This window comes from Oxyura jamaicensis, chromosome 5 (assembly GCF_011077185.1).
Source record: "Oxyura jamaicensis isolate SHBP4307 breed ruddy duck chromosome 5, BPBGC_Ojam_1.0, whole genome shotgun sequence".
In the NCBI taxonomy this organism is placed as follows: Eukaryota; Metazoa; Chordata; class Aves; order Anseriformes; family Anatidae; genus Oxyura; species Oxyura jamaicensis.
The window spans coordinates 22,635,056-22,662,718 of NC_048897.1; the positions used below are offsets into that span (position 1 = coordinate 22,635,056).

The window sequence follows — 27,663 nt, forward strand, 5'->3', positions numbered from 1 at the left end:
CTTATTTTATTGTTGCTAGTCACGGTAAGCTATTAAGTATAGGAGTGCTAGGAAAGGAAGAAGGGGAAATTGTGCTGAAACCAGTTAAGCTGAGGAAGCATCTGCATTTTCACCATGTCTGCACTAGGCTCCTACAGGGAGATAGTTATGGAAATGGCTCCTTTTGTGAAGCAAAGAGCCTTCAATTTGCAGGAAGCTGATAAAATTTGACATTTCCCATTGAAGTTCCCAGAGGTGACCTGAGCTGTTCTTGACGGGCTGTGGTGTTCCCCGGGTCCCTCCTTCTCCCTCCCTTCCTGCAGACACCACAGCCCCTGGGAAGCTGCAGGTCTCCGACACCTTCAGGCCAGCTGCCAGTGCCTCCTCTGCTCTCCCTTGCATTTGGGGATGGAGATCAAAACACGTTTTTGGAACCAAAACCAACATGGATGGATTTTTCAAAGACCCCCAATTAGTGGCATTTAATTCACATTGCCTTTAACAAGAGCCTTTGGCCATTACCCTCCTGACTGCATTACCAAGGCCAAGGGGGCTGTGGGCTGCCTGTCCTAGCCCCTTGCCTTTACTACTGGGACAGGGCTGCTTCTTGAGGTGGTGCCAAGTCCCCAGTTTGGGGTTCCCCAGTCACATACAAATGCTGGGAGCTCTTTGTTCCTCAGTATTCCTCCTCCTCCTCGCTGGCCTTTCACTCCCTCACCGAAGGCCACTCTGCCAGGGAGAGGAGTGCTTAGCCACCGCTGAGGAGCATGAAGGCTCTCCACCTGCAGGTGGGAAGCCAGCACTGCTGCTTGGGTGAGGGCTGTGTGTGCTGGAGCCTCCTCCTGGCTGCTTCCCCAGCTCTCCAGGGGCTGGGAACGGACAATGTGATCTCCTCGTCTAGCAAGAGCTTGGAAGCAACGGGGCAGCTTTTTCAGTTTCCATGCTGCAGGGCAGACACCAGAGGGCAAGGGAAGTGGCTGGCAGAAGCTGGGGCACAGGGGTACCAGGGCTGCCATAGAGGTCTTCTGACCTCCAGCCCTGTCTGTTTTCTGATCCACAGTTACTTCAGTGCCTGCTCTTGCCCACAGGAAGAACATCCTTACCTTGTGGTGTCAATGCAGCATCAGTACAGTCACCTCTGCTGCCTTTCCTGGCTTAATTTGTGCTAACTACCATGTTTGTAACCACAGGGAAAGTGATTATTTCCTAGAGCAGGTGGAGAGTGGCTCCTAGCTGTCTTGAAGGAAAAAAAATATCCTCTCTGGGCTGGGACGCGAGGCTAAGAGGCCATCCAGCTTCTCCAGAAAGAGGAGCTGGGGCCCTGCTGAATTATTGAGGGTGCATAACAGCCATCAGCTCGGAGAGAAAGAGGAGCACTGGCTTCAGTCACAGGTGTGGGGTAGAGAGTACGAGCTCCAGGAGGAGTGTAACCAGACCTGTCTCTTGTACTCAGCTGCTGCTCCGGTGCCTCAGCTGTTTGGCACCATGACACAAGTATTCAGCTTGGTGGCCCTCTTCGGCTGGGGCCATAGACTGTCGCAAAAGCCCACCTTTTGTGGTATTGAATCCCACCCGGCTCCTCTCAGAGGCAAAAGCTCCTTCCTAGGGCAGGTGGCTGGTGTACCCGTGGGGGATGCTGCCTCCCTCCCCAGGGACAATGCTGCCCATCCTGCTTGAGGCCTGCAGGAACCTCTGCCGCGCCCTCACGGGGTGATTTTACACATTGCCTTTTTGCTTCTTCCTCCTGCTTTAACGATTGATTAGAACAGCTTATGGCAGGAGGAGGCCTACTTTATCTGTAAACATTTATTTTTGCATTGCCACCTTCTTGCTACAAAGAATTCATGACTAAGCGCTTATAACCCAGAGCAGGATAATAAACATCCTGTAGTGCAGCTTGCTTTGGTGTGCAGCTCTCCTAAGGGCCTCTGGCATTCCCCTGTGACCGACTTGCTCCCTTGCATGGTGACACTGCTCGAGCACGAGGGCACCAGGGGCTGCTCGTAGCTTTGCTGATAAAGCACAGACAGTGGGGTGAGTCTGCCTGGGGACCTCCTCAGGTGTGGTATCTCAGCCCATTGCTCATGCTGAAGTGGGGTTGCCAGTCAAGAGGCTCCATCTGCTCAAAGAGCAGGCAGCTGCCATTAGGGGCAGGGTGCACATCCCTCTTCCTCACACCCATCCCATGCTTCATAAATTCAGCTCAGCTGACAGAGGATTAACAGGGCAAGCTTCATCTTCCATGCAGAGCTCACCTGGCCTAAGGAAGAGCACCAGGGTAGGCATGTGGGTTGGAGGAAAGGGACAACTTCCCTGCCAGCTTCAGCCACTGCAAATCTTTGGATGGACTGGTTTCTTTCTCTGGTCTTAACACTAGCCTGACTGGAGTTCTGCAGGAAAATCTGTCAGTGTTTGTAGCAGTGGGACCAAGAAAAATGGGGTAGATTTACCCCCATTTGGGAAAAAAAAAAAAAAAAAAAAAAAAAAAAAGTCAGACTTTGAACACCATGATAGAGCACTTCTGTTTGGAGACAATTTAATACCTGGCAAAGTGTGTCCTTTGGTCCAGATTTACCTCGTGTTTGGATTGCCTATTAACCTTTGAAAAGTCAACAGTTATAAACACGTTATAAAATTATTCATGGGGTTTGCAAGATTTTTAACTGTTAAGAATCTCTCCTCAGCCAGTATGCTCCCACTCTCTCATAGTATGGGTTTTTCTGAGAAATTTTGCTGTAAGACAGCTTTAGGAGTGAGACTAGGAGGTGAATACAGTCAAGCAGTGAGGAAAAATGAAGCAAGCTTAGCAAATTAATTAGCTGACAGCTGGCTTCTGAATAGAAGCTTCAGTCTGTCTGAAAAGCAGGTGACATGATACCAGTTTTAGATATACTTTAATACTTCATCCTTCCCTTTAATGGGGCTGGAGTAAGCTTCAGGATAAATGTTTTGTGGAATTGTCTGTGAGAAAATACTTTTTTATTTTTATTTTTTAATTCCCCCGAACTCAAGTTGAGAGGAAGGGCTGGAACATCCCTGCTTATTTTTCTACCAGCCTGTGTAGGAGTTGCTGCTGGCTGGCTGTGCCACCACCTCTGGGCACAGTGATGTGGTTTTGGCAGGGGGCGTGGGTCTGACTTCCAGAGAAAGCTAGTCTCCATCTTACTATTCCCACACAAGCCATGGGACTGAAGCTGCTGATCTGCTTCATTACAGAAAATCTTGGTGGGTTCATCTGCATGACGGGGCAGCACCCAGTGCAGGACATAGGGAGGCTCTGGGGACGGATGGATAAATAGATGTGATAGAGCATCGGAACCAGGGATGGGTTTCCTGCTGCCCTGGCACCTCATAAACACGTCTCATCTGATTTCTGCCCCTCTGATCAGCGCTGCTCATGTGTCCCTCTAAAATAGAATAGGGGAATAATGTTGCAGACCTTTAACCCATATTCCAGTAAGAAAGAGACTGTAAACTAATCAATGATAAATATTGTTACAGTTTATGATGTTTCAGCATTATCCTGTTTACCATAAATACCTTCTTGTGAGAAGCAGATAACACTTTATCCCTTGATAGTTATGCCATCACACCACATGCTGTACACTTTTTTAAAGAGCACAGATTTTGTTTTCTCTCAGAAGTGCCTTGCTCAGATGATCAGGTCACCAAGATTTCTACAAAAAGATTTTTGAGAAAGCTGGACTGAACTTACAGAACTCAGAACAATGTAAAATGAGACTGCAAGGTTGACTTGCAACAACACTGACTCCCATCCTTATAAAAGACTAGATGTGGCCACCTGACCCCAGACTGGTTCTCTTTACCTCTGCAGGGTCTAGTCCTATAGCCCTACCATGGAAACTACGCCATTTCAGTGGGAACTAAACCCTGTAGCTGCAGGTGACAGGAGTTCACAGCGGCTAGTGGAGCTCAAACTCCACAGGATTTAATGAATGATGTATGGATCAGCCCTCTGGATTTGCACATGCACATCAGTTACACCTGTAGGAAAAGTAATTTAAAACCTCCTTCTTCCCCACCTCCCACCACTTCTTCGAGCTGGCTTGCGTTAAATATTAACAAACCTTGTTTATGAGTTCCCTGCTTCACTTGGCTTCTTTTAACAGCAGATGTTATTACAACAACCCCTCTCCCCTCCCTCCTTCCCTGCTCGTCAGCAGTGCTGGTTGTGAAACCCAAGAGTCTGCTCCTGTAACTCTGCCTGCAGCGCCCGGCCGCTGCCCCGGCTGCTGGCTGTCCCCCGCTGTGCTCCCTGGCATTGCTGATGCTGCCTGCCTTCAGCGTCAGCAAGGAGCTTGTGTCCTGAGCCACGAGCTGCAGGGAGATATTGGTTAAGAGACAGAGGAGAGCAGCCCACGGGAAGGTGAGTTCCTGCAGGTGGAGAGGAGGAGGAGGAGGAGGAAGAAGCAGTGAGGATGGCCAGCAACTCCAGAACACTGCCGCGGGTGACTTTCCAGACTCCGGAGAAACCTGGGGAGGAATCATCACACAGGAAACTGGGCAAGCTAACCATAAAGTACAACCGCAAAGACCTACAGCGCTGGCTAGACCTGGAGGAATGGGTTGATGCCCAGCTGCAGGAGCTGTACCAGTACCCGGTGAGTAGCTGGGGCAAATCAGCCCCTCGCTCATTAGATGAATGGGACAAGGGCTCTGTGTGCTGGGACAAAGCTTCCTCTGCCTTACTGGAAATAGATCCTTGTCTTCCATCTTTGTCAGGTATCCTATTGCCACCTGCAACAGTACCCTCTTTGTATGGTGTGTCCACAGTCAGAGAAGCTTGTGCTGATATAATCCAGCTAACTATAGACTGCTTGGTATTACACCTGCTGGGAAGGTAGCTATTGCTCAGAACAAGTAGTGAAATTTGGAGAGGTGTACCAAGCCATATGCTGCTGAGCTCCGCGTGGTCAGTGGCTTTGCTGCAAGCAGTACTAGCTGGGTTAGAGGTATCTAGTGTGTTTTTGTCCCTTTTGGTCCCAGACTCTAGACATACTACTGGCAGCAGGGGAAGAAAGACAAAACACATGCTCAGATTATGTGTATAGAGACCTTACACCTTCACAGATCCCTAGAGCTGTCTTCCTCCCTGTATTTTCCTTAACTAGAGGAACAATCAGTCCTAAATCCTTCCTGCATATCTGAGAGTAGTCAAACTAGGAAAGGTTTAGTAGGAGTGTCTAGATACAGCACCTGAATGGTACAAGTATTTACTTTAGGCTTTTACATGGCATTTTTTTTCCACAGAGATGTGATATTTAAGTCAGCACTGACTGGGTACCCTGAAATTTTAACCCATTACTATCACTTCTATTCCTATTTTGTGCTTAGATAGATGGCACCTACACTGGGAGCTTTCAGAGGGGATAGTGCTTTTCCACTTTTAAGATGGGGTAATTCCTTTAAGGTGTAGTAAATTGCACCTCAGGGTCTCAAACCTATTTAAATAGCTTGAGACTTCGTGTTTTTGCTTTAATCTGCAGGGTAATGGCTGATGCAGCAAGAGAAAAATATCTTTCTTGACTCACAACCCAGTAGATCATAAGTGTCTTCAACAGAAGAATAGATGGGTTTAACAAGTTGTGTAAAACAGGTTATTCATGTTCTGGATGGGGATGGACTAAATTAACTGTCAAGCATTTTCTGCCCTGTTTTCTATATTCACACCCCAGTACAGTGTTAAACACATTTTTGAGATAAGAGGACAAAAGAGCCAAGGATTACTTGGAGACTTCCACTCTGAGCATCACCAGTTTCAAACTGCAATCAGCAGTGGAAGTGGACACGCTAGAACAGCCCAGGGAAGGTGATTTTTTGTGCTATATGTCACAATGGCATGGAGAAATTTCTATCTATTTTGAGAGGGCTCCAGGATGATTGTCCATGTCTGAGCACCACAGAAAAATGTCAGCTCCTCACCTGAACAGAGGAACTTCAGCAACTCTCTCTGAGGCTTTTTATTATTGTTGTTGCTGATTTTTGGTGTTTATTATCATCATTTTCTGTGTGATTATTTCCTGCTTGATATTTGTGGGAACATACTGGGTTCTCATGCTGAGTTGGGAGACAGAAATAGTTACCTTCTGTTTTAGTTTGTCATATGCAAAGAGCATGCAGGAGAAAACAAATACGGAGAGTGAGGCCCTTCCTTTGGTTGCAAATGCATGGCTCTGAAAATGAATACAATATTGTTCCTGCTCTGTTAAGCAGCATTTTTAGACTTCCTGAACAAGTTTGTAACTTGATTAGTAAAAATGACTAAGGGTAAATTGCTGTAATCTCTTCACAGTTTAATAATTCTGAATTTCCAGTTGTTTTCTTTATTTTATAAAAATATTGTAGGAAGTGCTCAGCTGTATCTGAGGCCTCTTGATTATATGGTGTATATGCTGTCCTCAGCCATTCTGGAGACAGGCTAGACCCTGGCCCTCTTTGGAGATTTAGGTATGTAGGCAGCTAGGTCTGGATGCCTGTCTGGCAACGTGCTCTGTCCAGCCTCCTTGTGTCACAGATGATCTGCTTTTTCCATTAAGGTTTATGTAGTTTTACAGGGACTAGAGCCATTTATTGTATTTCATCCTGTCACTTGAGATGGTGTTAAACACCTAACTGCTTTTATTTTCTTTATTTTTACTGTCTCCATTTAATGCCACTGTAAAGTTAAGGACAAGCAGTTCAAGGCTGCTATGAGGAAACCTGCAGATTTTATTTATCCATGTTCCCCACGGGGAAATGGTGCCACTGAATTGGTAGCCACACTAAAACACCACTGTGCCCTGAGAAGAGACTAATGTTACTTAAAACATTGCTTCCTGACAGGCAATGCCTGAAGGAGGGGATGGGAGAGGATCCCATTTCCGGCTTAAAATATGTGTATATTTATGATATCTGCACTTATGGAGCCAGCAAAAGGAGAGAATTCAGAGTCCTACTGAGCAGGACGTCAGCACTGGAGGTTTAAGAGATAGCAGTGGATGCTCACAACTTGAAGGACTAAGCAAGCAAAAGTGGTAAGGTAGCTCTGAAGAGATGAAGGAGAATGGCTGCTGCCCTTTGGGGAACTATTGCAGGTTCAAAGTATTGGTTCTGAGAAGCTTTTTTGAGACAGATGGAAAGCACTTTTTGGTACCACCAGTAACATAGCCCAAGATGCGACTTCCTGTGGGCTACTCTCACTTGTCTAAGTCTATAGATACGTGCCTGTAAAGGTGTCAGAAAAACAAGTCAGATTACCTTCTTATGTGTGGTTTTCTATGAATCGACTAGGTGGGAGCTGTTTGTTGTCATCGGAGCAGCTACCCAAAGGAGGTATTTTTTCCTTACTACAAAATCCCTGCAGGCACAAGTGAGAAATGCAGCCATACCCTTATGGGAACAGATTGCCAGGTGATTGCCTTTACTAGCACCTCTGCAGCACAATAGTTTTATTGATTTCCTGATGTACTGGGGCAACCGAAGAGATTCCTGCCAGGAACTGCATGTGATGCTGTTCCACATCAGAGACTGTTAATAGGGTACCACAGAAATTTGCATACTATCTTTTCAAATAAATAAATGTGCCACAATATATGACTTGTAAGCACCCAGGTGTAAAACAGATCCTCCTGCCCTTCTTTGAGCACTGTGGCAAGATGATTTGGTTAGCCCTGCTGGGCTTCTCTGGGTCCACTGCCTTCCATTACATCACCTTCTTGTCCCCTGCTCCACCTGCCCTTGGCAGTGAGGACAATATTCCTCAGAGTCTTCCAGAAACCCATGTGACAGAGTTGGAATAAACAACACTGCAGGTTCAAATGCCAGCAAGGTTCAAACATGATCTCCCGATACAGATAATCTGAATGCTATGCTATTTGCTGCCACGAGGCTTTTTACAACAAAACTAAGAATCAGGAGACAATTTGGGTTTTTGAGACCACTCCCTGTGCTTAGAAGTAGGAACACAGTCCCTACTTGGACTGGAAAGCCATAGGGAGTCCTTTATCCTACATTGCCCTCCTGATCCATTTATTTCTTTAGCCAAAGAAATAAAGAGACAAAGTCAGGCTGGATAAATACTTGTTGTCTAAATAGTCACGTGAAAGCTATTCTGAGAAGAAATGTTATCGGTCACAGTACAGCAAGTGCAACTTTTATTACTAGTTGTCAAATCAGCTGTGTAACAAAGCTACACATACTGCTTGTTACTTCCCCTATGGCATGGTATCAGAGGCTGATCAGAAATAGTTTCTTTTTTTCCCGTAAGTACTGCCTTCATTGTTTAATGTTTTACATACACATCTGTAAATGCTATCCAGCAATTAGGTGCTGTGCTGTTTACTCATTATCCTTACTCTGCTGATTGCTGTTAAAATGTCACTGGTATCATATTGTTAAAGGTTCATCTTGCAAATACACTGGAAAACAAAGCTTGCCATCCTTAACAGTCTTTTGGAAGCATATGGACCTAAAACATGTCTGTGTCCCAGTATACAAATGTTTCCAACTAACATAATGCGTCTATTACTCTGATCACCAAAGCTTGGGGGTGTCTCTCTTACTTTAAAGGAGACTATGGTATATTACTATTAGAGAAAGCTGACAAAAGAGTTGACCTTTTCAGAAGCATAGTTGTTTCTTTATGACTGCAAAAATCCTTAGTATAAATACCAACCATGTGAATGTGTGAAACACGATCTGTAGACAATAACACAGGCTCAGGCAAGGATCTCAGTGAAGCAGCATTTTATTCGTGATTGCTATGGTGGGCATCCTGCAAGCAGGAGCGCATGGCACACGTGTATCAAAGCCTTATATTCCCTATTACCCAACGCTTGATTCCTCTTGTTTCCTCATTGGCTGAGTACTACAGGTTCACAATCTACTCAGCCCGTGATCCCTGAGCAGCCATCAAGGGTTGAGATGGGAGCAGATGATGAATCAAGATGTGTGGCTGTAGCAGACACCACAGAGGGGCTGTGGAATACGTCCTCTTTGCAAGAACCTCCTTATTTTGAGATGATTTATTTCTTGACCTCAACTTTGCAGCATAGTTCTATTGTAACTAGCTACTTCCCAAGAGCTCAGTTCTCCCAAGATGGCCTCTAGAGTTCTTAAAAGCTTGAAGGTTTATTAACTGTGTATTTTTTTTTCTTTTTAGCTGAGAGAGAAAACAGAGGCACAAGTTCATGGACCTGAAATTGATCTTGAAGATCTCCTGGATGTCCCTAATGAAGAACAGAAACTAAAACTACAGGTCAGATAGAGGGACTTGGTGGCTTTCAGTTAGGGACTGCTGTCGTAATACAACATAGCAGTGGTGTTTGGGCTGCAGAACATATACATGCTGTGTTACATGCTGCTTCCCTGTGCCTTTTAGACTGCCAAGTACAGTAATATTGTATGTCCTTTTTGTAGCTCGAGGGAAGGGTCAATTTATAAAACTCTAAAATGACTCCTCCTTGTCTTTCAGGAAATCCTCCATGAATGCTCTAGCCCGACAGAGGTGAGTGAAGCACCATTAATATATAAATTACACTGTGATCTAAGAGTGTTTGTTGCTTCTTGGCTGAATAGCCAGGACATTACTTTGCCTAACATGATACTGCATATTTGTTTACTTTCCAATGGGAGGTACTAGTACATTTGTTCTGATATGTTATAAAAATATGTTCAGCTCTACATAGCTGAGCTGAAGGTTGAACAGCAGAGCAGATGAATGATTTTGCTGTGCAGCCAAAGTTTATTCCATGTTTTTGACATCCTGAGGTGACCACACTGAGCTGCTACTTGGTCCTCAGTGTAGAAAAGGTATAGACAATTAAAATAAGCATCTTGTATGCCATTAATTAAATGCATTTTTAGCTTAAAAAACTCTAGTGTATGGATGACAAGAATGTAGCATGACCCTGAGATCGGACTGGGCAGATAATTGTTTAGCAGTGGCCCTTTAGGTCAGTTTAACACATGCTTCCCCCCACCCTGCAATCATTACAGGTCCTGGTTTGAGTTAGGGAGTTAAAGAACTCACAGCATTCAAAGGAGCACAGCCTAGTACTCTGCAGAGTAATGCGTGCATCACACAGCAATTACCTTTGCTGCACACCGCTGTGTGCAAAATAAGGTCCCCTACTCCTGCTTCAGTCCTGTGCTTTGCACATGAATATTGTGCTCAGATGTTACTAAATGTCTTGTCCAGCCTTTATATGTAGCTGTACAGTGATGAACATGCAGAAAATGAGATCAGTGCATTACTCCCATCAAAATTAAACTAACGAGCACTGTGGATAGTCTCCTAACATGGGTCTGGCAGACAAGGCTGACAACAGGGAAATGGTTTTCAGTGTGTCTAAGCTTCAGATCTTGGGCAAGAACTCCGCTTTCCCAGAGAGAGAACTGAAAACACTTTGCTCTAATGATTCAGCAACTGTGAAAGTGTCTTGCTGAGAGTATGCTTCTTGATAACTACAACTGGATATTGCTGCCTCATTGGCAAAAGTATATAATTTCACCCTTGAAATCTTAATCCAGTCCTCTTGAAAGGCCACAGCAGCCTATTCGCTGAAACTAGACAGAGGAAACAAACTGGTTTTCTCTGAAGGGACTGATACAAAGGTACAATCCTAAGCATTTACCTCCAGAGTATGCTGTGGCAGACAAACTGATCGCTGGAGGGAGGAAGCTGGGCTTTCACACAGCACAAACCATAACAAATTGCAATACCTCTGGTGACTTTGCCTAATTACAAGGATATGTAGCTATCCTCTTTGGGTGAAGAAAAGCTGCACAGTCCTTTACGGTGATGTTACTTACCATGAAGATGGTAAAGTTTGTACTAGTCACTTTGTCTTGGAACAACCAGATGGTCCAGTTTGGTTCATAGTCCTTGGCTGTGTCAGCAAAGTAGTTGGGGTTTATCTCCATTAACTGCTCATCTATCTGGTCTTCCAGTTCTCAACCCCTGCTCCAGGTTATCATTAGTCCTACATGTGTTCTGTTCCACCCCCTTCTCTGCCAGCCACTTCCTTCTAGAATTGGCACAGCTTCAGCATGGTTTGCAGTCCACAACATGGAGCTTTACAGGTTAAACAAGGAAACAACAAGAGGGACGGTTTGCTTTGCCCTACGTGGGGCAGGCAGCAGAAATGGGCAGGAGGCTATGGTGGCAACAGGAAGCAGTAGAGCCTAAAAGAGACAACACCATCTTGAGGTCATTCCAAGGTAAAACAAACAGGCATCAGGGATGAAGACAGCAGGCTAGCTGCTGCAGATAAAGTAAACATGACTACTCCAGAGGGATCCAGGGAAGGTAGAGAAAAGAGGGACTTTTAGACCCCTCTTCATCTATCTCAAGGTTTCCCTTTCCTAAGCTGAAAGATACATTTTCTCCATGCATGGAGAAATCCTAGTTTCTGCTCAACATGAAGAGGGAGGTGGGAATAATGCAAAACGGATAGTACTCCATGGGTTGGTGAGCAATCCTTCAACAACATCCTTCTTCCTAAAATTCTTATTGTAGGACTTCATTACGGAATTGCTCAGTCGACTGAAAGGTCTCCGGAGAATCACCAATCCTCAGAAGAAATTACCTCACCCATAAGGGACACCCAGCTTTGGTCACAAGGAAACATGCATCTTCCCCACAAAAAACAGGATCAGCAAGATCACTTCAGAATATGCTTAGGACTTACTGTTATTGTGACACATCACCAAGTTTGTGAACTTTGTACCAGTGGTTTGAAGTTTCCACTCCTTCCACATCTACATGCAAAGCAGGGAGCTAAGTTGCATGTTTGCCTGTTTCTTAAATGGCATTTTAACATTGGGAACAGGACAAGACATCGTTCCTTTAGTTTCTTCTAGGAATTTCCATGCTGGCTGGGGAGCACTGAATACAATTCTCAGCAGCTCATCAAAACTTCTTCCACACACTGCAAGGAAAACAAGGCATTGGTTATCACTCATTTATCAACACGGAAAATCAGTTACTGTGAAGCTGCACCCTCTTTCATGTCTGGCTGGGACCCGACTGCAGTCTCCTACCTGTTACTACTACATCTAACTCTACAGCATTGAACATACTTTGCTCAATTAAGCCTCTGTCATTCACAAAGGTTGGACAGAAAATATACAGTAGGATTGAAGGAAAACAGCCAAGTGCATCTGGTCAATACTTAAGGGGAAGTTGGTGAAACAGCTGCTAAGGCTAATGGAAGAGATTACGTTTCCTCTTTGTGGAATTTGGACTTGATGATTTAGAAGTGTCTTCTGAAGGCCTGGGAATTATTTTCTCACCATTTAAAAAGACATTAAAAATGCTTATTTTGTATATTAAAACAGAGAAAATCAGCTATGTGCTGCTTGATTTTGCTCTTTTCTTTAGAAAATAAGGAAAATTGAACTGAAAACATACCTGCTTCTAATTTCCCTGTAGGGAGAATTGCAGAGCGAGCCTTTGGCAGACAGGTAGGTCTCCCAAATGAAAAGTGAAGTAGGACACAGTGACTTGCTGCACACACTCTTCTGGCTGTAACTAATGTGTGGCTGGAAAAATACAGAGGAAACTACATCCAGCTTCTCAGCAAGTCAGTAACTTGAGACACGTGGCAAGGAAATAAGACAGCAAATGAAGGATGTCTGGTTAGGCAGATCAGTCTCATGTTATGCCCTGCCCCAAGACTCTCATGTCTACGACTCAAATGCAAGGGATGAGTTGTTGAGTTGCATCCAGAGGGGCTCCTACATACCAGTATGTTCAAGTCTAGCTTCTGAGTACATATTCTGTCAGACAAGAAGGGACAAAGGGGCCAACCGTGCAAGAAAAGGGACATGAAGGTTAACTAAAACAAACAAGGACTGGGGCTGGACTAGTAATATCTTAAATACATTAGCTTCTTAATCATCATCAATAACAGCGATGACTATTACTTTCTGCATCCTTCCTATTTTTCAGCAGAAGTGTCAGTGAACAAGATGTGAGCTGCGTGCATCTCTCAGCAAGGACAAAATCCTTGCTGCTGTAACAATGGTGATGGAAGGGCTTGCTTCTCTTTACATGCTGTTCGTGAGTTGTCAAGCCATGCAGCTCACACTTGTCCTAAGGCTGCTGCTCCCAGAGGCTCTAAGCCTCATCCACCAGGTTTACCGTATCAGGTCCAGGGGCAAGTGCCCTCCTTGGCTTAGTAAGGGGCCATGAGGACATGCCTGCCCTCCTGAAATCTCCAATTTGTAAGTAAAATAACAACAGAAAAAAATCAGGTAACATCTGTACCTGCTGTAGATCCGGCAATTCTCGTGGATTTAAACCTGCTTACACTCCTGTATCACAGCTCTCAAGAAAGGAAAGTAACATACTGGCAAAGAGCTCTAATCACTCCTAACATCACAAACTAGGTTCAAACAGAAGTTCAGGTGGAAGACCCAGGTGAATAGACCATGGCTAAGTGTCCTAAACTACAGCTGTAATTAGCCACAGCACAGGCATTCACAGGTGTCCAGATTAATGACACACTCTACAAAGATGGCTTTGTTTTCTTCTGCTGAGCTGTGACAGCACCAAGACCTGAAGTGCCACTCTGGCCTGATAGAGACTTTTCTCCATGCTGCACATTTTTCTGTACCCACTCAATTTGGAATGATGCAAAAGGCATTTTTAGCTCTAAGTAAGCAGACATTGTAAGAAGCTGGGAAAAAAAAAAAAGGCAACAAACAGGCTTTTGAAATACTGCTTGAGAGAAGTTGCCTTTATATGTCCTCTTCAAGTAGCAGAAAGAGAAAGCTGTGGCCCCTGTGACATACAGTTATTTCTGGTACGTAACAACATCACTACAGCACAAAAAAGCACTCAAGACAAGTACAATGTGATAACGGAACAAAGCAAGATGTGGCCAGTGCTAGCTGATTTCTCGGCTCTGGTGCAAGAACTTTTAAAATTGGTTCTTAAAAGTAGTAAGGCAAATTTGCTTTTACTTACTTTTTGGCTACTCTCTGTTTAACCCATAAAGGACAGACTGAACTACATTTTGCTTACTAACAGCTTCCAGTTATATTTGCTGTTTCTCTTCACCATCACTAGCACAAGGCTGTAATATTTGGTATACGGATACTGTTTGAGAAGGTTTCTTAAAGGAAACTTTGTCCTCTTGATTATATCACTATAACTCAGAATGTGTGAAAGTTCATGTGCTTTTCTAATTGAAAGCTTATGAAGGTGTATAATATAACCTTCAAATCAATTTTTCTTTACTATGAGCAACACTTAGATTCCCTTTAAAAATATTCAGCCTGCTACATTTCACACTTGTTACAGCAGTTAAGATAATGTGGACATTCACAAACTACAGCAATTGCAAATTAATGAAGCTTAACTGAAACCTCCCTTTGTAAGCTCATTTGCGTTCAACTTCATTTGTTACCATTACTCTGAGTTCTTGTTGGGGAGGAACCTACTTCAGATAGTTCACATATAAAACATTTTAAGAATAAAAGAAAATCTTCTTGTGCCCTCATGGCATGATTCAATGATAAAAGGAAATAAATTTATTCTTTCTTGCAGATACCAAATTCTCTTCAAGTCCTTGCATGGCTATGACTGACATTGACCTGGCCAGTGAGGAACTGAAAGTTTCCCAGTACCTTTACTAGGTAACTGTGCCCAGTTAAAGGTCACACAACATTCCTCGTTCACAACAGATTCAGCTAGGCTTGTTTCCTGTAGACAGCTGAAGGAGATAGCTCGTGCCTCAGTGACCTCCGTGTAAGAGGGACAAGAGGGCTACAGTGGGAATAGCTTTTCATGGGGAAAGTGATTGGGCTGCCATTAAAATGGCCAATTACATACAGAAAGCTCAGCAGCCACAAAAATGTCCGTTAGTGCAGTGAAAGAGTCAGCACGCGTGTGTATGACTGAAGAGTCTTCCACATGACTAAGTTCTATTTCAGGTATTAGGTTGAGTGCATTTCTGCGTTTCTTGGGATGAACCCACAGAAACAAATGCAGGAAATTAAATAAGCTGCTTCAGGCTGTAAACTGCAGCTTTACTACTGCTGTGCACAGGGCAGAGTTCACAGGACTCAGGCTGCCTGACTGCACAAGGAGCTCAAAGTTTTGTTGTTGCTGATGTAGCAAAAGCTGGGGGACCCAGGTTGAAGCCCAAGGGAGTGGATCAGTCTTAGATGTGATATAAAACCAGGTACTTGCATCTTCCATACAAGCAAAACAAAAAGTTTTTAACCTAAACCTAAGACAGAATTTTTAGACAGACTAATTATCCTGGTTAAACAAACATGAAAAAAAGTGTCATTCCCACAACAATACAAAGCTAGACTGCATTTTGTTTTCATTTTTAAGACTGCAAACCCCTCAGGTCAGTAACTATCTACTTAAATCTTGTGTAACACAGGGCTCATTGTAAACTCTTGCATCAGAAGAATTCAGTAGTTTTCCTGTCTGTCTGTCCCAAAGCGACAAGCGCTTTTGAAGCAAGGACTCTTAAGGGGAAAGATCATCCTCTACAAGAGTCAGGTTTTGCTACCATTTCCTAACAAAGGGTTTTGACAGTGCTGACATACACACCAGCAATTCTTGCTGGGTCAACCTGCAGTAGTACTATTCCACATTGTCTGATACAGGTTACTACTGAAGCACCTGATCCAGCCCAACATAAACCCACCTTCAGAGATAGTTTAAGGTATTTACAGTGCTCTGAGCAGGAGTGGATGAAGTGCAGGCAAATACTGTTTTGTTACCTCACCTACAGAAGCAGTGACCTTCAGCACAGGGCAGGGAAGACAGCTGGGAGTGGCAAAGTCAAACCAGACAGGCAAGATTCACTGGAAACTCTCTGTCAAAGGTAAATCCTTGATTTTTTATTTTTTGACACTCCTAGAATTTGTCAGCCTTAGACAGCTGTCTCAGAAGTCACATTATAGTCCTGGGAAGAGCTCATACCAATTACAGCTGACTTCAGGAAAGGTATTTCAAGCAATTCTGGATGCTGTAGCCACTGGCATGTGTCATGTGCATCTGAACTATCTCCTAGGAGGGATATAAGCAAATTAAACAGAGTTTCTCTCATATGATGCTGCTTATCTGGCTATAAGTAGCATCTTTATTCTACTGGGATCAGCAGAGCCAAGCCCCATCTTAATATTAACACACAACTCTTCCAGACTAACATGCTAACAGACAATGTGGAATTTAGGCACTGCCACCGCAGTCAATGTGGAATTTAGGCACAATGCAGTGCATTTGTAGCAGATTACCTTTACAAACATCCTTCATTTCAAGTACAGGAGCAACACTGCTCATCAAGGCAGAGTAATCATTGCTCCTCTGCAACTCCTCTGCGTCTTCCCAGCAACACCACAGAAACATTTTTTCTGACTTGATCCTGTCTTTCCCTGAACCACTTGACAGAAGGACTGAGATATCACAGGAGGGTGACATTTTGTAAAGAGCTATCAGGCATTGCCAGGAGAGACTTTAAACACAGGCCTCTGTAAATAGTTTTTATTATGTTTTTGAAGTTCTCATCACACATGACCACGATGTAGACAGTTACTTAGTGCAAAGTGCTTTGCTGCCTTGTGAACCAATGTGTAAGTTAGCAAAAGCAGGACGTTACTTATCAGCCAGCACTGCCTTAACCATACATCTTTACTGCTACCCACATCGCCTTATTTCATCTATAAATATATAGATGCATATCCACCTCCTCACATCAAGTCCTTATTTATCCCAAACAGGCATGGCCAACCCAGCACTTTTCTGGTTGCGTTTGTGAGGACAAAGATACATGCCCTCCAAGCCTCTCCCAGATTACAGCACATCCTTTTACTGTCCAAAACATCACCCATTTTGGCTGCAAATCCAGTTGGAGTCTTCCCATCTGGCCGATTCCCTCTTTTCCTGTTCTCCATCTCCTTTTCTGCCCATGAAGAATGTGATCACCTCTACTTGCGAGGAAGATGATACTGGGAAGCGTGGTGGTCCTTCAGGTCAAACTCATCATGGCCTTCCCTAAAAAGCAAACACAAGCTGCAGTCAGGAATAAACACCCAGGCAGGAAATTCACCCTTAGCCACTGCATAGGATGCCTTCCAGCAGCCCTATAAGAAACCTATCCCAAGGACTAACTGATAGGACCCCACTGGCAGCCATGTGAACTGATTACTTGAGACACTTATTTGGAAGATTCTGATGTACTTTGTGAAATGCTCTGTTCTGCCTTGCCTGCTGGCATGGGAAATGACAACAGGCCTTTCTGACTTCTTCCCTCTTTGAGAGATTCCCATAATTGGTTGCTTACTTTCAGCATCATGTCTGTGATTCACAGGCATGTTAGCACCTCTTAGGACAACAGCCAAAATGACAGTCTGCTCCACACAACGCAGAAAACTAACTGTCATGGTTAAATGTTGTGTTCTAGCAGCTGTCTAAACCATGCTGAGAAGCAGGCAGTGTTGAATAAGACAGGAGCTTGCATCTCCAGCATACAACTGATACGCTCACTCACCTGACACACCGCTGGTTCTGCTTTTATAGATGTTTGGCTGATATTTGTTTGCTTGCTTTGTTTTTAAGTTATCTAATATTGTATGTTGTATGTTTACTTACCATTTCAGTAAGTTTCCCATTCTCATCTCTCTATAAAACCCCTTTGCAGGAAATGAGAATACACATAAAAGCATCCCTTACTTTCCCAACCAGATCCTTAACATCTTGCTATCTAAAAGTCATCCAGAATTAATGAGAACACAGCCAAGTACTCAATACTTTTAAGGCATAAAAAAGGGAAGCCACTCAGGCTGTGATGAATAACTTTGTATTCAAGGGAATTAACCCTCCAAATCTGAGACAGCAACATTTTGTCAAATATCAAGTTACAGGTGTTTAGGCCCTAAGACTGTAGCCATGGCAAGGCCCAATTGAGGAAGAGAAGTTTCTCCATATATTTCAACAACCTGACATTTTTAACATGGTTTAAGACTTCACTGTCTCAACCTAGGAAAATCCTCAGACATTTATACTGTCCGATCTGCCCTCTTGTGAGAATCCAGCCTAGATTATTCATCAATGTCATTTAGAAGTCACTAAACAATGGTCTCACTTATCCCATCCCACGCACATCAGCTGCTCCAGAGATCAGCCAAACAATGTGCCCAAACACACGTTGGAGCAGAACAGACAGAGCATTGCTGCCCAGGGCCAGTTTAGTCCCCGAAGCCTGGGGTAACTACTGGTCATTCAGCTCAGACGTGCATTCTTCGAATCTTCCCTCCTACCTTCTGTTCTTCTGCCCAACAGGAAGAACAAACCAAAGTGGCCAAGCTTACCTGTGACCTGCCCCTCAGATGAAGAGGGATTGCAAGACTTACTGAAAACAGCGCTGGCAGTAGAGGTCCCCATCGCAGCCATGGCAGCGCAAAGTGGCATCTTCGTTGCAGATACAACACCAGGGTAATTCATCCTCGTCACTGTCATCTGCCTTGGTAAGAGCTGTGTTGGTTGGAGTCTGGCTCTAATTCACAAAGAAAACAGACACAGAATTCAAACCACAGCAGACACAATACAGATACAATACTTCCATTGTAATGCACGATGGCCACAGTGACAAATCAAATAGCCCAAAGATGTTCACTCTCAGTTGATTCTAAGTCAAGAGGAACTTGCCCAGAGCTCAAGGATAGGCTCCATATGTATGTACATATCTAGACTGTTAAACACCCAAGATACTACTAGTATTTGCTTATGAATTTGTATTGCCTGGAAGGAAAACACCCTCAATTCAGTGTCTACAGCGATATACACCCACATCGCCTGGACTGTGTTAAAGGTTGAAGCGCAGATCTTCTGGCAGGCACAATACCAAGTAACAGACAATTCCTGCTGTGGGAAAGTGGGAAAAATGGAGGTTTCAATTTTCTCAGTGTTATAGGAAGAAAATTTAGGGACAAAGAAAGTGATTTGCCAAAATACCCCTACCACTGATTTGCACCTGAGGTTGGGCCAAAAAGATCTTCTGAAATCACAATCTGGAACATACCCACAAGGTCGTCTGTTGTCTCCTTGTGCTTTGCAGAGAGGCTTTGTAGAACCAAACAGCCATATGCACACCAAAACAGAGTGCCTGCACACTGGCACAAGCAGCTTCCTAACACAACAGCAGTAAGATAGCACTAGCTTTTACATCAGTGATCCCAAAAGTGCAGGGTGGCTGGCATACCTATGAGATGGTAGTTTGCAACAATGCTTACAATCAAATAATTTCTTCCACAGGGACAGGACTGTCAGGCGTCTGTGACTCACAGGTCCATTTAATTCTTGTAACATACATTAGAGAAGGTGTATTTCCATAACAGACTGGAATCCATTGAGTGTAGAATATCTTGTTGCTAATTCCTTCCTCTGACATTTCAAGAGAACACAGATGGTCAATTACTACCTAGAGTGTATTCTGCATATGCTGAAAGCACTGGGAAACCTCCCACTTAACATGTTCCAGGCGCTATGCTACTAGACCATGGCCTTCTTGGTCTAATTATATGGGTGAGTTTAAAATTCCTTGTCTGATATCCACTTTGGCAGGCTGATTTTGATTGACTTCTCTAGGTTTAGAGGACACTATCCCATTCAGCAGAAAGCCAGCCTGAAAGGAATTGGATTCCAGGGTGTGAGTAATTTCTTTTAAAAGTACAAGGATGAGTCACAGCTGTGCTCAGGGTTGGTCAGCTATGCAGATGCCCCTGAGATGTTTGATTTCTCAGCTTGTCTGCCTTGGAGAAGCTGTTTTTGTTTTGTTTTTTTCCTCCCTTCACTGCACTGAGCCTAGGATACATCCAACTTTTGCTGCAGAGCTGTACTCTCCCAGAATCCCAGAGCACATCATTTCAAGAGATCCTGACCAGTCCACTGACCTTTTGCTTTGTTTTCTTATGCAAGTTCTGTTTTGAGGGTCCTGGCTGGGTGGTCTGATCTGAAGGAATGTTGAATCCACTTGCTTCATCCAGGGCCACTTCCTCTGTGAGCTGGTAATAACAGAAAGAAAGAAGCCTCTTGTTTTGAATACAATCAGGAGTCTCATTCTAGACTCTAAACCTCCCTCCCTTCTCCTTGTCCCCGTGCAGTAACTGGAGATGACTGAACACATCAGTCTGGTGTTCTTTGCACAGCTGTGAGCTTGCTCTACTTGCACCACGTAATACTGCGTGTACATTGTGAACAGTGAGTGTGACAGCAGGGGCCCTAAACTAATACACTCTGCTTTGCAGTGCAGCTATCAGCAGATTTTCAACATCATGCTAACCATACATGTGGTCTGTGTCATCAGCCAGGAACACGAGCACAGAAAGCTCATGTCTGCCTGCAAAACAATTCAGAGACATTTTAGACAGAAATGCAGGCATAAGCTGTGCTAACAGTCCACATCTCATCATCCCTGTTCTAGTTGGGTAGGGGGAAAAAAACAAAGTAAGGAAGTACAAGCAGAGTGGGAGCAGGGCTGGAGAGAAGACACACACTGCAAGAGACACTAACCACGAATGAGAATGTTAACAGACTGGTAGCAAAGTGTTCTATCCCCTATAGCTGAATCACTGCATGGAAGCTAGCACTGGAAAAGCACTAGGAGGGGAAGGAATGAGACGCTGCCCAGGAACAGAAAAACACAATTTGCATGCTCACTAGGTAAAAAAAAAAAAAAAAAAAAAAAAAAAAAAAAAAAACACCAGGAATGATTGAAAGGAAGATATACAAGGCTACAGGTGCCACTTCTGACCTGTTTTAGCACTCTCTGAACAGCTTCCTCCTCATCCAATTCTTCATCACTGTCAGGGAGTTTATAAGTTTCCAATGTAACTGCACGAATGAGAGACAGAGCATGCAAGAATTATCTCAAAGAAAGGTACAAGACAAAGCAGGCTGTCCTTACAGTTCCAGCCTTGATGTCTTAGTTGAGGTTAAGATGGAAAGGCTAAGATCTTTCATACTAATTTCATGATGAATTAATCTTTACAACTTTACAGGCAACAAAATCAGTCTGTTTCTTGCAGAACAGAGGAATTAAATGGATAAAAGCCTCTCAGAAGAGAAATTACTCTGACACAGGAACCTGATCCCTCTCTTGGAACTGTATTGTTCTCTGCTACCCACCTTTCTCTGGGTCCTGACCTCTGAGCACTGCCAATCTCTTAGCAACTTGTAAGATCTTTTCCTGCCTAGTGTTTTCATCTCGCAGCTCAGCAGCAGCCTCTGCCAGTAGTTTATACTTCTCTTCTTCTAGCTGTTTTGGGTTCAGACTTGCATGGCAAGCATAATCTCCACTTTCCCGATTGAGGTCATTCAAGTTTTGGCTACTAACAGCTGCAAACAGACAGGCAGAAAGAACATGCTGGTGACTCAGCAGCAGTGTTCCTTGGGTACAGCCAACACCACTAAAGCAACAGACAGCATGGGAGAAGCTTGAAGCTCTCCATTAATCCAGGTAATAATGGGAGAAGGCATGACACAACAGGATCCACACTGGACGTGAAGAAAAGAAAGTGAGCTAATCTACACTTTACAGGGAGATCACAGAGAAAGCTCTGTAGCTGGAAAGGTAATGGTATCTCAGACTCTGATGTTTTACAACAGAGCACAGACACATTAGGAGTAGTAACAACTCCTCCCTAGGAAGTGTGGCCTTACAGAAACAGAAGCAATCTGAGTAATACAACCCTGAGAAAATGGAACACTCTCTCAAGTAAAGATGACGAGACTCAGTACAGAGCTGGATGGCTGTTCTTAGTCAATCGGGAAGTCATAAGGGGGAAGAGACAAACTGGACACCAAGCTTACCTGTAAGCCAAACAGGGCAGCACCTATTCCCTGCTCATTACAGCACATACATTAATAGAAAGAAATAGATCTTTGGAATCCAAAATAGATACCTTGAGGCTGGGCTCCTGGACTGTAATGCTCATCAATGGCGACTTCCTCAGCCAGCTGAGTTAACAGGTCATCTGTTTGCTGCGTCAGACTTCTGGTATCAGGGGGTCGATATACCTGAGAAACATGGAGGGCATGAGAGAAAGCAAATGAGAGGAAAGTAGCATACTCAACCAAAGGAAAAGTCAGATAGCAATATCATCCCATGGAGAATCAGCATAAAAAGATGCATCTACTCATCTTGTGAGTCTCAGCTTATGGATATCTGGGCTAAGACTTTCAAGGCTTCACTCTCAGAGCTGTTGAATGCCCAGAACTCTAAATACAATCACCTAAACAGTGCAAGGAGGTGCTGAACGTATAGAAATATATGCTGCTGAAACCCAGGCCCAGCTTTGCCACTAACTCTGAAGTAATAACGGTTCTGTTCTCAACAGTGACAACCACCATCCCCACTGAGGTCTAGGAGAACAGCTGCATGTACAGCACTGCTGAAAAAGGAGCACGTGAGGAAACGATTTATCAGGGACAAGATCATTCATATAGGCCTTGAAGGCAAAAATCCAACTCCTTCCTCTTCAGTCTCAGGCTAATCACTTTACCTCTCTGGGCTTCCATTTTGGGAATAATTAATAGGATTTTGCTTAGAAGGGATACAGTAACAACTGCAAGATACAACTTGCAGGGTGGATAAACCCAAAACCACAGATAAATGGCTCTGAAAAAATATCCGGCCACGTAGTTACACAAACGGCTTGAAAAGGAAAAGCCTAGCATTAATTGTTAAAAACAAACACATGAACTACATTTAACATAAAAACAAAAGAACATTTAGCACAAATTGATTCAGCATCCTGGTAAAAGTTAGCCACTTGCTACTGGAGCAACGATGCAAAATGAGCTACCTGTACACAAAAAAGCTGAAGGGCAAAGAAAGACTAACATGCTGGGACACAAGAATTACTGTGCCAGCTCAGAACACATTGCTGGCCAAACAGATGGGGGAGCTTACTGGTCTGGGAGCCTGGGAAGGAGGATATCTCCCTTGCAGGACAGCCAACCGGTCCTCCATTTCCTGCATGGATGGAACAGGTCCCCGGTAATCCTCCTTCAGTGCAGCCAACCTAGCTTCGATCTCAGCCTGAGAAGGGATGGACTCTGCAATTCAGAAAAACCCAAGGTAGGGGGTTATTCTGTTAAGAAAAAATTTGAAGCCATTTGTTTTCAGTAAGATTGTATTTTGTTCTGTAATCAGGCTTTGAATACCAGGGCAGAAACCTCCCTCAGCCCCTGATCTGAAGGAGGAGTTATACAGCAGCGACTCAGAGACTACCCTAAAGCTAACCGCTACCCTTTTCTCCCAAGTCACTGCCTCCTCCATGTTTAATCTTCCAGCCATGAGACCACTGTTAGTGTGACCTCATTTGGCAATCAGCTGACTAGGGATATTATGGACAGGCTGAGAACTGCATGTCATTTAGGCACTACAGTCCCTTGCTCCCACACTCTTTAATGTAATCCTAGGCTTAACAGACTGAAAAAATCCCCTATATAACAAGGTAACCACTTTGCAGTGTTTCTTTCCCTTTTAGAGACCGTATAGCATTTAAAAAAGTTTATTCTCCCACAAGCTCCCTGAGGCAGCCCCAAATCTGACCACTGTAGACTGGGATCAGAGTCCCTTTTTGTCCTCTGTGAGGCAAGGCTGGCCAGAACACAATCCCATACAGACTGGTACCACTGTGGTCCAGCAAAATGACCTATAGGAAAACTTCTGCAAAATGGTTTGGCCAAAAAACACTTGTTTCATTCTATAGCTACTGTGTTTGACACAGACTTTTACCCCAAACAGTGGAAAATGTGGAAGTGATTTCATGGGTAAGATACTGCCCTAAAACTGAAAAGCAGTTTCAAGAAAAACCCCAAAGAACAAAATCAAAGTGAAAAATTAAAATCACTGTGGAACCTGGCCACTGTGGCAGCAAGATGTAGCTGCTCTGATCACATTTAACTCTTCAATTCCCTAAAAAGACAGACACTGAGTGCCCAGCACTTCCCTCTCCCTCCTGGTTCCGTGCTTCCCAAGTAGCAGCATTCCCACCCAGGGAATCTCCACTGCTCTTCAAAACTTACTGGGTTTCCTTTCCTCTCTGAGCTTCTGCAGTCTCTCTGCAATGGCTTTATCCTCTTTTGAGAGCCCCTGGTATCTGGAGTCAGCTTGACCTGGGGATTTGGCAGCTGCCTTCTGTTGTCCTTTCATCTGGTTTTGCTTAGCCTCAAAAGCTGCTACACGCCTGTGACAAGGATGGGAAAAGACACAACAATTGAAAAGAGGGGAGTTTAAATCCTGAGATATGAAAATATCCTCTGTGAGCCCAACAGGCTATTTGAAGAACATCAACGTAACAGAGAACAGAAACCGCTCATTCCTGTATCAGACTCTCCCATCCTGGCACAATGATGTACTGACAAGAGTATGGAAAACCATAGCTCATAAATGTAGTAAGCCTGGCACCATTTTTGAGGAGACAGGGAACATTTCATCAGCAGTTTCCTGTTTCCAAGCCAACCACGACCAGTGACAGATAAACATTGGCAGGCTGCTGCTCTTGAGTCTATTCAAAAGTGAAGAGTTCCCTACATCCTCCACAACAAAAGAAACAAACAACAAAGCAAAAGCCCCATCCTTAGTCTAATTCTGAACAAGCAAACACCCACAGCACAACACAACCCCCCCCCAATTTTTGGTGGTCTCTATGGGGAAATATGAAAGGGCCTGAAACATGCTCTAGGTGACCCTGCTTGAGCAGAGGGGTTGTACTAGATGATCTCTGGAGGTCCCTTCCAACCTCAACCACGCTGTGACGCTGTGATTACTCTACAGCAGAAACAACTGGGTGACTGGCAAGTGCAACTCACTTCTTGTAGTTTTCTGGTGGTGACCATTTTGCTGAACTGCTCTGAGGTTCCTGTCTGAAAGACAAAAACATTGACATCTCTGAATTTAAGGCTCCGGCATATGCTTCAATCATCTATTCTTTGAACCCAAGAGGAATCAGTATATGCATTTATTGACCTCCTGGTACAGTCCCTTTCATAACCTCATTAATATGGGGGGGCGGTTAGCTGATGAAAGAGATTAAGATGATATAGCTGCTTTGGACAGTATGGAACTTCACTTCTAGTCTTTCATTCCTGTTGTTTTGCATCTGAACAATAATTGTTTAATTTGGACACCAGGCAGGGCTGAAATACCCTCGTGTTCCAGAGCGTGCACATCCCCGTTCAGCAAGCAGAGCGCAAGCAGTTAGGTGAGCCTCCCAGTGTAATTAGCTTCCAAAGTGTACAACTCTCTGAAAGGGACTGTGGCACGCAACTAACACACCATTATATAATGTATAAGCTAAACAAAATGTTACAATAATGATTATGTAACCACCAGCATCACAATGACATCTTCTAGGACACTTGAACACTGCACAACACTATCGTGCCTTGTGTAACTGTGTTCTGTCTCTCTGTGTTCATGCTGATCTGCTACACTGCACACTTACATAAGGCAGCATATTTTATTCATTCATAGAAGGCACAGCTATAAACACATCTGTGCTAAGGCCTGTATAACAACTAATGAAGGCAACGCCTTCATTGGACCCCTTTCCAGCTTTAAGGTGTCAGTTGTGAAAGCTGTTTGCATGAAGAACTTCAGTCTGCGCAGCCTACAGAGCTGCAGTCTACGCATATTACCTGCCAGCTATTAATCACAGAACATTTTTTTTTTCTGCTGTAACTCCATAGTACTGATATTAAACAGACAAGAAAAAAAAAAAGAAACATGGGAAAAGGCTGAGCTATTTTTAAGTGGCTTTGGAGTATTGAAAGGGAAGTCAGAACTATTTTCAAAGCTGGAGTACTGTGACTTCTGTATTTGCATCTGCTACCAACAGCTCATGCTATTTTCACAAAACAGTGCTTTTGAAGTAAAGACCTGTGCTAATACAAGGCTCTTCAACCTTAGAGAACTGCAGAATGAGAGAATTTCCCACTTACTGGTGTAAATTCCTTGCTATAGCAGAAAAGCAGGGAAGGGAGGTAAAAGAAATGCAAAAGAAGGAAGAGGACATGGAGGAATTGGTAGAGAGAGGGGTTCTCATGTATTCTTGTGTTACTTGTTCATACACGTGTACGACCCATACTGTTACTGAATTAATTTGTTTTCAACAGGCATTCTACAGGATATGCTTGCACTTCTTTTTCTTTCAGAAGCAAACCAATTCTAAGTTTCAAAATTTAAGTTTTCAGGCCACATATAGCAGAGACTTCTCAAAAATGAGTAGCTGAGATGCTGCTTGTTCACAGGTAATACTTTGATAACATTGTCAGGCTGCTGAATGACAACACTTCTGAAAAGGCTGCCCTTTCAAAAGGGTGGGCAAACGTGGTGGGGTGTAACCCGGTCTCTTCTAGCCAGGACATCTATAAGCATTCAGGATCCATCCATGAAGTTTTAAACCTGGTTCTTTTAGGCTATGCTGTCACCACAAAGAACAGCCTCACAAACCTTGGTTCACATCTTTGGACAGAACAGATAACGTAACAGGTCAGCGATGGTGAGGCTTGGAAATCCATTGCGCTGGCAGCGTGCCTGCGCATGTACAAGGCACGTCTCCCAGTCAGAAACCCACAACCCAACACCAGAGCACAGAACACCTTTGGGGGAAGGCCTTCCCCCACCTTACCCTGTCAGCTTTCTGTGGCACTCCTTGCACACCTTCTGCGGGCCACTTCCACAGCGGGGCACGGCAGCACTGAAGCTGAGGCAGCTGGAGCAGAAGGCCCGGCCGCAGCTCGCACAGCCGCACTGCAGGGACACAAAATAGGGTTATTCATTAATTAATTAGTTTATTTTTAAGAGGCAGCCCGCAGGGCAGGGCTCCGTCACCTGGCCACGAGGCACCACAGGCAGAGCTGGGGCACGTTGCTGCTTGCTTGGGACGGCGCCACGAGGTGCCCCCGCTGCCGGGGGGGGGGGCGGCTGTAACTTTTTCACCTCCCCACCAGACCCTCGCGACAAGGAGGGCCCTCGGGACCGGGCGGGTGACACCTGACGGCGGCCTGCTCGTCGCGACGCGGCGAGGGACGCGCGGCAGGGACTTGCCTCCTTCTTGAAGACGCCGAACTTGCGCGCACACCCGTAGCACCGGCTGTCCATGGCGCACAGAGCCGCTCCTGTCGACCCGCTACGGCGCCCAAGTCGCGACTATCGGCGGCGACTGGCCGCAGGAGCTGCCCTCCTTCCACGCTGCGGCGCACGGCCTGATGGGAGTTGTAGTCCTCCGAGCTGCCAGCCCCGCCTCCAACTTGCCAGGGGCCTCTCCGCGGATAAACTACACTACCCAGGGTACCTCACAGAGCCTGCCAGGAGCAACCTGCGGCTACCTGCCGCGCGGTGCGCTGTGGTACTTGTAGTCCGTAGCGCCCTGCTGGCAGAGACTCCATTTCCCTGCCCCTTCCCCTGCCCTTCTAAACTATAAAATTCCAGTTAACCCCAGCCAATATTCCTCCTGGTGTATGTTTGCCTGCCTTCACAACTAAATGTCCTACGGTGCTTGACAAAAACTGAGTGTAGTCCTAGGTGCCACTGGTTCCTGTGAATCATCTTGTTAGTTCTGTGGTTTTGCAATTACAGTTTGCTTTCTTTCTGGTTTAATAGACAAACCCGCACCGTAAAGACTTCCACAATTAATCTGGGAAACAGC

General features: G+C 44.6%; 2 protein-coding genes and 1 long non-coding RNA gene across 4 annotated transcripts; 1 reads left to right on the forward strand and 2 right to left on the reverse strand.

Annotated features, from left to right (window-relative positions):
- Nucleotides 1-1,770: 1,770 nt before the first annotated feature.
- On the reverse strand, nucleotides 1,771-3,976 carry LOC118167648. Its single transcript, XR_004751217.1, has 2 exons — nucleotides 3,807-3,976; nucleotides 1,771-3,256 (listed from the first exon to the last, which is right to left on the reverse strand). It is a non-coding gene; the product is annotated as an uncharacterized LOC118167648 (long non-coding RNA).
- Nucleotides 3,976-11,628, forward strand: PPP1R14D (protein phosphatase 1 regulatory inhibitor subunit 14D). Its single transcript, XM_035327279.1, is given in 6 exon segments — nucleotides 3,976-4,151; nucleotides 4,153-4,218; nucleotides 4,221-4,601; nucleotides 9,140-9,235; nucleotides 9,452-9,484; nucleotides 11,498-11,628. Coding segments are annotated over 6 exon segments (696 nt in total). The 5' UTR covers nucleotides 3,976-4,112; the 3' UTR covers nucleotides 11,579-11,628.
- On the reverse strand, nucleotides 9,123-27,222 carry ZFYVE19 (zinc finger FYVE-type containing 19). 2 transcript variants are annotated; one of them, XM_035327277.1, is made up of 13 exons: nucleotides 27,063-27,222; nucleotides 26,644-26,765; nucleotides 24,824-24,877; nucleotides 24,038-24,198; nucleotides 22,917-23,062; nucleotides 21,907-22,021; nucleotides 21,131-21,340; nucleotides 20,757-20,836; nucleotides 19,897-20,007; nucleotides 18,358-18,500; nucleotides 15,732-16,999; nucleotides 11,709-11,909; nucleotides 9,123-11,163 (listed from the first exon to the last, which is right to left on the reverse strand). In XM_035327277.1, the coding sequence occupies exons 1-11, from the start codon at nucleotides 27,114-27,116 to the stop codon at nucleotides 16,933-16,935; spliced, it is 1,263 nt and encodes a 420-aa protein (XP_035183168.1). In that variant the 5' UTR covers nucleotides 27,117-27,222; the 3' UTR covers nucleotides 9,123-11,163; nucleotides 11,709-11,909; nucleotides 15,732-16,932. The 2 variants fall into 2 exon arrangements, with proteins under 2 accessions (XP_035183168.1, XP_035183169.1); XM_035327278.1 differs by having other exon boundaries at nucleotides 11,670-11,909.
- Nucleotides 27,223-27,663: the final 441 nt, after the last annotated feature.

Coding starts and splice junctions, on each gene's coding strand:
- ZFYVE19 (XM_035327277.1), bottom strand. CDS start 27,116: ATGGACAGCCGGTGCTACGGGTGTGCGCGCAAGTTCGGCGTCTTCAAG. Junction 26,766..27,062: donor TCGGCGTCTTCAAGAAGGAG/GCAAGTCCCTGC, acceptor GTGTCCCTGCAG/TGCGGCTGTGCGAGCTGCGG. Junction 20,837..21,130: donor AGGTCAGGACCCAGAGAAAG/GTGGGTAGCAGA, acceptor TCATTCGTGCAG/TTACATTGGAAACTTATAAA.